The 11,324-nt window shown below is 33.4% G+C and overlaps 1 protein-coding gene across 1 annotated transcript; it reads left to right on the top strand.

Moving 5' to 3' along the window:
• Window positions 1–501: 501 nt before the first annotated feature.
• LOC124389566 lies at window positions 502–6,479 on the top strand. Its single transcript, XM_046854945.1, has 4 exons — window positions 502–536; window positions 645–1,079; window positions 2,763–3,107; window positions 6,457–6,479. The coding sequence occupies exons 2-4, from the start codon at window positions 755–757 to the stop codon at window positions 6,477–6,479; spliced, it is 693 nt and encodes a 230-aa protein (XP_046710901.1). The 5' UTR covers window positions 502–536; window positions 645–754.
• The last annotated feature ends 4,845 nt before the right edge of the window (window positions 6,480–11,324 follow it).

Genomic DNA, 11,324 nt, shown 5'->3' with positions numbered 1-11,324 from the left:
TTAACCACAACCAGGTGTTCTGTATTTATACTAGTAACAATATTCATTAAGAATTAATTTATATTCTTTGGCTTATAGTTTTGTGTGACTCCAACTTCCAGAATTTTATGCAATAGCAAAAAAATGGCTTTCAGACCCCATTTCTCAAGATTCCAACATACAAGAAACCTTGTCACATGTTTAAGTCACTCGTTTATAAGATTCTGATCATCCGACTCAACCAGGCTTAAAAATATATGTCTTTGTAATTAAACAATAATATTAAAAGCAGCTGTACATGGGATATTCTTCTCAAAACTGGGTAATATAGAAGAATGTTCATTAATGAAAACCAACACCATACATTTTTTAAATAAAAATACTCAGCATTTAACTTGGCACAAAGTGCCATGATTGTGTTTTTTCAATGTTTTGTAAACGTAAGTTGTAAACACACCCCTCCCACTTATAACTCTATAAATGCTGTGTGAATGTGCTGTGCCTCATAAAGATGTTCAGGCTGTTTGGATTCTGTGTTTGCTTCACTTTATTTTTTGGTATTATTTTTGTAAACATATTTTGTTGTTTAGATATCATATTTGATTTGTCATTGCTTTTCTTAGACTTATTTGAACGGCAATGTTTCTATATATTTGTTTCAACAGGGAGGGCAAGCTGTTCAACAATTCAACAGATCCCTGCTGGATCACTGCTAGCCAAGGAAAAAGACAACATAACGATCCAGTGTAGTCATGATGACAATAGCTTACTGCTTATGCTGTGGTATCAGCAAAAGAGTGACAGTACCAATTTTTCCCTCATCTCTTATATTTACGGTTCGGGTAAACCAAGCAATGAAGATGAATTCAAAGATCGATTTCACATGACCAAAGAGAACACACTGAAAGGAAATCTTACTATCTCTAAAGTCCTCCAGTCAGATTCTGCTGTTTATTACTGTGCTGCTAGTAAACACAGTGCTGCACACTTACACACCAGCCTTACTAAAACATCAGGCACACACACATACAGACACACAAGCACACACACAACATCCGGGCATTCAATGGGCTTTATGTTTCTCATTCTGCTGTATTTTGGTGAGTAACAAATACACTTTAATATATTCGAATCACACTTATGCAAGGGTTATGGTTAATGCAATTTATTCAAAATAACAAATATGCACTATATATTCTGGCATATATTAGCAAAAGCATTTACAGTCATATATTTTTGTACCATAATATACTGTAAATTTATACTGTAAAATAGAGCAACAAACTGAACATTTTGTCATGTTGATTTATTTTTAACTAGTATATTGATAATACTGCCAATTAGATATAAAATACATACAGTATATTAAATTAAAATCAAATGAAAATTTTATTTGTCACATGCACATTCATACAGAGTACGACATGTAGTGAACTGTTTTTTACGACTGCCCAAAATGTAAACATGAAAAAAAAAGAAATACAGTAATAAATAAAAATAAAAATTATAAGAAGTAATGCAAAAATGAATTCAATAAAGTCTAAACATATTGAAAGATATAAATATATATATATATATACACAGTGCAACATCGATCCTCACTGGGGTTACGTTCTATGACCCCTCGCAAGTAACAAAAGAAACTGTGACTCACCCTTTGCAACCCAGTAACACAATATGAAATCGCTTTAAATGGGTACTGTACAGTATTTTACTATATAACATTACATTATTTGACTAAATTCACAATACTTTATGTAAATAAAATAAAAATTAATGTTTTTGTACAGTATTACACAGCAAATTAGAGGATTTAGTAATTCTCTAAAGGTGGAGGCTCATCCACTTCTTCTTCATGGAAAGCATCTTCCTCTTCTGCTTGCGCTGGTTCCTGATGTGCCAAACTCTGTTTTGAAATGTTACTCAGTACTTTCGAGCCACTTGTGACTTTTCACGAACTATCGAATTTTTTGTGAGTTACTCCTATTCCGGATCCAAATTAAAGGTCGCGAGTATTGAGGTCAGTGCTCGAATTGAGAGGCGGCTGGGGGATCAAGACCCCCTATAAAGCATTAGGGACCCCCATGAAAAGTAAAAAATAGACTTAGGGGGGTGCCCAAGATAATTTTATTAAAAAAAATATGAATTAAACAACAACTGGGGACCCCATAAGACTTTACTCAATTCGAGCACTGACGAGGTTCCACTGTATAGGTTTATTTGTGATACTTTGGAAGTATTTTCATTTGCTTCAGCCGGTCATCATCTGATCAGTTTTCAGGAAAGTTTTCCCAGAAATCTCTTTTTATGCACTAATTATGTGCAAACATCATTAACATTATTATTATTATTATTATTATTATTATTATTATTATTATTATTAATATTCTGTTATTATTATTATTATTATTATTATTATTATTATTATTATTATTATTATTATTATTATTGCTGTATTGTAGATAGATTTTCAAGATTCTGAATGCAAACATTAAAAGAATGTGAGCACATCCTGGTTTTAGTGATGTTTATGTCACCACCACGCCCATTTCCAATAGTAGATGCAACGTATTTAAAAAAAAAAGGCAGACTCATTGAAGTTGTGATTCAGAAGGATGTATGGTACTTGTAGATTCTTGTGTGTGTTCATCATTTTGTGTTTTGGTAAGACATTTTTGGAAAAATTTTCATCAATGATCTTACTGGTGTATACTAAAATATATATATATTTATTTTATTATTATTTTTTTTTAATTTAATTGAAATTATGTCTTTTGTTTTAGTTTTTTCGACAGGCAAGGCAAACAAAGTGCAAGTACAACAGACACCATCGCTCTTAGCTAATGCAGCAAGCAATGTAACAATCCGATGTAGCCATGATAATAGTGGCTTGCCTCGTATGCTGTGGTACCAGCAAAAAAGCATCACAGTATTGTCACTCATCGGATATACTGCTGGAGCTACGAGTGAACCTAACAATGAGGAGGGATTTAATAAAGATCGGTTCAAACAGAGCAGAAAATCCATGACTGAAGGAAGTCTGACCATCTCTGATCTCCTGCAGACAGACTCTGCAGTTTATTACTGTGCAGCCAGTGAACACAGTGCTGCATTTTTACACAGCAACCGTACTAAAACATCACACACACATTCACCACAGACTTGTTATCTGATGAGGTTTTATATAATAACAACTGGTATTTAATATGGATATGTGATTTGGATTACTTGAATTGTTTATATAAAAGTAAGCAGCAGCTATTAGAATTTGTTCTAATTTTTTTTATTGTTCTATTTGTATTATTCTCATGTTTAGGAATGGTTTGTACAGTAGAAACCTTTAATCATCAAATTAAATGAAATTTTATTTGTCACACACACATATATACAGAGTGCGACATTCAAGCATGAAAGGAGATAGAATATAAAGAGAATGAAATGAGGAAAAAATAAAATAAAATAAAAATAAAACAGTGTGTTATACACAGTCTCTCTAATACTTACATTCTTAATGCATATTTCACTGAAGGATTATGTTTCGTTGTTAGACATTTAATATTTACTATGTGGTTCGTGTGGTTCAACTATCTAGAGATTTACCAGTGCCATTTGGATCCCACTTCATGTGGAGTTTGGACTTTGGACCTCTTTGAGTGTTTAAAGGCTCTGGCATGGAGAAGCTGGTGTTGGATCTATGATGATCACAAATGTTGAGCTATTTTTGTTAGTTGGTCAGTAGCTCCTGGTTTCATAATCTCAAATGGCTGTATAATACTGTAGATAGGACATTACTCATAATCTTACTTTCCAGTGCTCATAGTAGTTCTCACTCTCCAATGTTCTGTATTTTTAAAGACTATAATCACACTCTCGATATCACCCAAATGAGGATGGGTTCCCCTTTTGAGTCTGGTACTATATAAATAAACTTGACTTGACTCATGTGCAAAGTGGTCAGCAAGTGCTACTGGAGGACAAGAATTTAGATACAAATCTATATGACGCAGAATACAACCACAAATGGTTTACTAAAAAAAAAAAAAAAAAATCCCATTTTTTATCTTTCTCTATTTAACATGTATTGTGATTTGTTGTGATTAATGCCGTATTTAAGCTAACAGTGTACAGTTTGTTTATACCATATTTAAATCTCTGTGTGTTTCTTATAATATTCAGCACCGTTTCAATAAATACTGCATTTAATTGATTACTGTAGTTGTGTGTTATGTCAAATAGATTTTGATGGGACATCAGGTTCAGTTACAGAACATTGAATATGTGTCTATTGATTAGTGTGGATTTTGGTCAACAGGGGGTGCTGTTTCTCAATCATACAATTTCCTGGTCCTAAGTTAAATGTAAAGGTTTTTTATCACATTATCAAACCCCACCCACCTCTTATGGGGTAAATTAAAAAAAAAATACTTTGAAATGAGACAGACTCACTCAAGATGTGCATTAAATGGATGTATGGAACTTGTGGACTCTGTGTGGTCTTTATATTGTTTGGTAGGACATTTCTTTTTTAGAAGCACAACACCATTACCCTGGACAATAGAAAGTAGTTACTAAAGTTAAATTAATGAACTATTATTATCTCCCCATGTTCTCACTTTTTTGTATTATAATTAAAATATGCTTTTTGTAACAAATTTTTGTTTTCAACAGGGAGAACAAACTGTGCAACAATTCAACAGATTCCATCGATCCTAGCCAATGAAACAAGCAACATAACAATCCAGTGTAGTCATGATGATAGTAACTTATATAATATGTATTGGTATCAGCAAAATAGCTATCCAAATATGGCATTAATTGGTTAAACTGTTGGAGCGACAGGTAATCCAAACTATGAGGATGGATTTAAAGATCGGTTCAAACAGAGCAGACAGGCTACAGTTAAAGGAACTCTGACCATCTCTAATCTCAACCAGTCAGACACTGCTGTTTATTACTGTGCAGCCAGTCAGCACAGTGCTGCACATTTACACAACAGCCTTACTAAAACATCACACACACACACACACACACACACACACACACACACACACACACACACACACACCTAATAGAGGTTTATTATCTGATGAGGTTTTATATTACCATTTTTTCTGACTTGGACATGTTTACCAAGATTTTAACTGAAATAAAATTTTAATGAAATGAGTTCCATACATTATAATTACATGTTTAAAAAAATTATGAATTTTACTTTCAACCAATTATCTAATAAATATTGGTATTTTAAGGATTAGGGCTCTGGGTTACTGATTGGGAGGTTGGAGGGTTTAACCCTAACCCATTGCCCACTGTTGGGCCCTTGAGCAGGTATTTTAACCCTCTTTTTTCCAGGGACACTGTATCAGGCCTGACCTTTTGCTCTGACCCCAGGTGCCTAACAAGAATACTAGACACCTGACACGCATCTGTGGCTTTTCTCCACACACTTTGGAAGCACACAGTTGCAGTGGCAGACAGTAATAAAGCAAATCTAATTTTTTTTTTACAGTACTTAAGGAAGCTTTTTTGTGTATCTGTTATTTACTGAAGTATTTCCATTTTGGAAAACTTTTATTTTAACTTCACCACATTTTGAAGTCAAATATCTTGCTTTTTACTCAACTATATTTTGCTAAATCAGTCATTCTATTTTATTTATAAGTGGATAAAAACATAACTTATAGATTCTGTTTCAAACTTGTTTTGATTGTCGCTTGGTGGTATCTACTTAGCATGAACATAAAGTTCAGTTCAACAGAAAGCAGAACATTTCAAGAGGAATAAATGATGGAAGAAAAGTCTGTTGAAAAGAAGGTTTTGGGTTTATCATAATTGTAATATCAATCAGTGTTTTACTCATTATTATATCATAATGTATCATTATATTAATAGATTGGTGTGCTCAGAGTAACATTCAAGTCTTTTCACATATCCTGAGTTGATAAAGCAAGGGTCTTGTGACAAAAAAAGATAATATAATCATTATAGCCATAATAAATCATAGTACTTTGGATACTTAAGTACATAAAATGCTTTTTTTACATTAAGTCAAGTGAAAGTTAAAAATTAGCACTTTTTTGCTTTTACTGGAGTAATATTTTTTCTATCTTAACTTTAACTCAAATACATGGTTTGTGTACTTCCTCCACAACTGCAAAATTGTATAGAATGTCTTTGTAGGTGGTAGCTTTCCTGTGCACAAAGTGAGTTACATGAAAGCATGGTACATCGAGATTCAAGTGCAAGAACTCATAAGCCCTGACCTAAACCCCACTGAACACTTTTGATATCAATTAAAATACTAAATGAACTCCAGACATCCTCACGCACTATCAGTGCCTGATTTAACAAATTTGTGGTTTAATATATACAAATACCCACAGCCAAACTACACTGTTAACAGATTAGGTTTATACAAAGAACAAAGAACAAGTTAACAAATTGCTGTATAAAAGTTTTCAATCTTTGATATTATAGGGTCCATGATGCTTGAGAATTAATCAGTTATTCTGTAAGTGATGAATTTTGAAAATAAAACTTTGTTGTGGTTTACTTATGTGACTTTAAGTATCATTGTAGATTTAAGTCAATGGGGAGATAGTTCTCAGAATACTGGGCTTTACTCTACCATCACTAAACTCAGTACATCAGCAGACACCACCCACCTAAAACAGTGGAAAGGAAATGTACAGCAAATCGTTTAAAATGGGACAGATTCACTCAGTCTGTAGATCAGAAGGATGTATGATACTTATGGAATTTGTGTTTGCTTCATTTTGTTTTTCGGTAGGGCATTTAATAGGGGGGTGCATACCATCACCTGAACAATATAGAAACTAAAACAGTTACTAATGCTGACTTACATCATCTCACACTGATTTAATTTCATTAAAATGATGGTATATTTATTGTGACAACTGTTTCTCTCTTTCTGCTTCAACAGGGAAGACAAATGGTGTAACATTTCAACAGACTCCATCGATCCTAGTCAATGAAGGAGAAAATATTACAATCAGTTGTAGCCATAATGATAATAACTTAGCTCGTATGTATTGGTACCAGCAAAATAGTCATACAGTTATGGCACTGGTCGGATATACCAATACTGAAAACAGCAATCCAAATTATGAGAAAGAATTTGAAGATCGGTTCAAACTGAGCAGACAGGCCCTACTTGCAGGAAGTCTGGCCATCTCTAATCTCCGCCAGTCTGACTCTGCTGTCTATTACTGTGCAGCCAGTAAGCACAGTGCTGCATTCTTACCCAAGAGTCTTACTAAAACATCACACACATCAATGGTTTGTTATCTGAAGTGTTTTTTTTCTATTACCATCTGTTGTTTTATATGCTTATGGTGACTGAGCTGAAATTAATAGTGTTTGTTGTAAACAATACAGTGACAATACTAGTAAAAAATTTTGGAAATAGTTTATGGCATCACAATAATTACTCATTACTTCAATTTAATACTTTTTTGAATGATATCAGACTTTAAGGTCTTCTGTTTTTAATATTTATTTAGAAATCTTAAAATAGCAGAGAAATTGCAAGAACTAAGCATACAAAACTATATTATAGGTAAACAATTATTGTGATCATTTTGATATTTGGTAAGAAAATCTAATAAATACATCCTCTCCCTCTCTCTCTCTCTCTCTCTCTCTCTCTCTCTCTCTCTCTCTCTCTCTGAGTGTCTCTTGTATAATGTGAGCAGTAAACTAAGCTTTTGGTTGTGTTCTTAATTAAACTGCCGCCTTGCTTTTTGAAGACTTCCTGGTTTAAATGTGGATGCTTGTCACATCGGCACACTCCACCCACCTCTACTAATGTAAAGGAAATGTAAATACTCAAAACGAGTACATAGGCTGTACAGCAGAAGGATGTATGATACTTGCTGCTTCTGTGTTTTCCTCATTTTGTTTTTCGGTAGGACATTTTTAAAGGCATATAATCACAACTCTGAAAAAGATAAAGTGCACTGAATAATTGACTGACTGAATTAATGAAATTATCTGCCATTGTCTCTAAGCACTAGAAATTATAGTGTGAGTATATTTTTTAAAATGTTTTTTCTTTTTTTTTGCTTCAACAGGGAAGGCAAACTGTGTTACAGTTCAACAGACTCCATCGATCCTAGTCAGGGAAAGGGAAAACATTACAATCGGTTGTAGTCATGGTGAAAATAGCCTCGATCGCATGTTATGGTATCAGCAGAAGAGCCCTACAGTTATGGCACTTATCGGATATACATTTACAGCTAACAGTGACCCAAAGTATGAGGAAGAATTTCACGTTCGGTTTAAACAGAGCAGACAGGGCACACTTAAAGGAACTCTGATGATTTCCAATCTCAGCCTGTCAGACTCTGCTGTTTATTACTGTGCAGCCAGTATGCACAGTGCTGCACACTTGTACAACAGCCTAACTAAAACATCACATATATACAGGTTTGTTATCTGATGTGGGTTTTTTATTACCAGCTGGTATTTTGAATGCAAATGGTACACCAAGACTATAACTTGTTTTTTTTTTTTTAAGTTTTTTTCAAAATAATTATACAGGCATAACATTTTCACCACCTGCCTAATATTATGTTGGTTGCCCTTTTGCTGCCAAAACAACCCTGACCCATCAAGGCATGGACTTCACTGGACCTCTTAAGATGTACTGAGATATCTGGCACCAAGATGTTATCAGCAGATCCTTTAAGTCCTGTAAGTTGTAAGGTGGGGCCTCCATTGATTGGACTTGTATCACATCCCACAGACGCTCGATTAGATTGGGATCTAATGGTTCCGTGGTTCAGTTCTGATGTCTGAATTATCTCATTGTGTATTTCCTTGTTTATACGTGGAAGTTGTACAAACCCCACCCCTCTGTAATGGTGTAAAGGCAAATGTCAATGTGTTCACTCAAAGTGTTTCTCATAAGGATGGACGGTTCTTATGAACTCTGTTTGTTCTTCATTTTGATTGTTGGTAGGATATTTAAAAATATATATATTACCTTGGCTTTTGTTTTAAATTTGAATCATTGACAAAAAAATCTTTTTTCAACAGGGAGGGTAAACTGTGTGAATTTTCAACAGATCCCATCACTGCTGGTCAATGAAACAGAAGACGTAATTATCCCATGTAGTCACAATGACAGTAGCTTATATAATATGTTATGGTATCAGCAAAAAAACATCACAACCATGAATTTAATTGGTTATATCTATGGGCAAACTGGGAGTCCAAACAATGAGGATGGATTCAATAAAGATCGGTTCAAAATGAGCAGAACAAGCATGACTAAAGGAAGTTTGTCCATCATTGATCTCCAACAGTCAGACTCTGCTATTTATTACTGTGCTGCGAGTAAGCACAATGCTTCACACTTACACAACAGCCTTACTAAAACCTCAAACCCTGCTGCAAATTGTATTGTTCACTTAATACTGGTAGAACCAGCATGTGGCATTCTCTGAGGAACGTTTGAAGTAAAAAACTACAGATCTTGTTCTTGTTCAATTGTTGTTTCTCTGTTTGTTTTTTCTGTTTGTTTGTTATATAATAGGTCCCTAAATTATATGTATTATTTGGCTTTATTTGTAAGAACATTTCTGGATTTTCTGGAGTTTATAAAGTACAGCAATCTCTTCTAGTGTTCAATTAATAGATAATAGGACATACAATGTGAATCTAACAAGATATATGATGGTATATGATGTTATAAACTAACAAATAAACCAACACCCAATAATAACCCTCTACAAATAACAACAACTAATTATCCCAATTCCCAAGAATAACCATTACAATAAAAAATGCCAAAAGATTTAATCCAAACAATTGCTTTTAAATCTCATACTAACAATAGCTCACTCCTTATGCCTGGAACACAATGCCATTTATCAATCACACATCATCATCTGTGTATTATTTCCAAATATTTGAAATAATTGGCTGTTATTAAAACAACTTTTTTAACTACAAACCCTGATCCTAGACTAACCTCTGAGCCATAATCCCAATCAGGATTTTTAATGAGTAATGGATTTATATATATATATATATATATATATATATATATATATATATATATATATATATATATATATATATATATATATATATATATATATATATATATATATATATATATATATATATATATATATATATATATATATATATATATATATATATATATATATATATATATATATATATATATATATATATATATATATATATATATATATATATATATATATATCTTCAGGTTCAGATATGCATATCTTTAGAATAGTGTAGTTTTAGGTCAATAGAGGGAGATGTTTCTTAATTAAAACATTGAACCTCTCTCTCTCTCTCTCTCTCTCTCTCTCTCTCTCTCTCTCTCTCTCTAATCTCATTACAACTCACCCACCTAATGCTTGAAACTGTCATATTTACCCACATTGTGCATCAGAAGAATGTGTGGTACTTGTTTACACTGTGTCATCTTCATTTTGTTTTTCGGTAGGACATTAATTGTTTAAATTATATAACCCTAATCAGGATAAATCAGTTATTGAAGTGAATAATTGAATTCATAATACATTTAAATTGACAATATACTTAGTGCATTAAAATTGTATAACTATATCTTTTTCTATTTGTTTATTTGTTTTTATTTAACATTGAGGGCAAACGGTGTGACAGTTCAACAGAAGTCAGCCATCTTTGTCAATGAAACAGAAACAATACCAATCAGTTGTAACCATGATGGTGGCAGTTTACCTGTAATGTTACGGTATCAGGAAAAAAGCAGCAAAGTTATGTCACTCACTCGATATACTGCTGGACCATCAAGTGATCCAAACAATTAAGCTAAATTTAATAACGATCGGTTCAAACAGAGTAGAAAGAGCATGACTGAAGGAAGCCTTGCCATCTCTAGTCTCCAAAAAACAGACTCTGCTGTTTATTGGATGGTGTGGAGATGGTGAAGCAGAAAGGGGATAGGATTAGTAAGGAGGAAGTGAGAGAAGCTATAAAGAGGATGAAGAGGGGAAAGTTGATTGGACCAGGTGACATACTGGTAGAAGCATGGAGATGTTTAGAAGAGATGGCAGTGGAGTTTTTAACCATTTTGTTCAACAAAATTTTGGAAGGTGAGAGGATACTTGAGGAATAGAGAAAGAGTTTACTGGTACCGATTTAGAAAGAATAAGGGAGATGTGCAGACCTGCAGTAACGACAAGGGAATTAAGTTGATCAGTCACACTATGAAGTTAAGGAAAAAAAGTAGTGGAAGTCAGGCTGAGGGAAAAGGTGACCATCTGTAAGCAACAGTATGGTTTCATGTTGAGGAAGAG

Source organism: Silurus meridionalis, chromosome 8 (assembly GCF_014805685.1).
Source record: "Silurus meridionalis isolate SWU-2019-XX chromosome 8, ASM1480568v1, whole genome shotgun sequence".
NCBI classification, from domain to species: Eukaryota; Metazoa; Chordata; class Actinopteri; order Siluriformes; family Siluridae; genus Silurus; species Silurus meridionalis.
The sequence above is the reverse complement of the archived record's forward strand: the minus strand, read 5'-3'. Positions and strand labels throughout refer to the sequence as shown.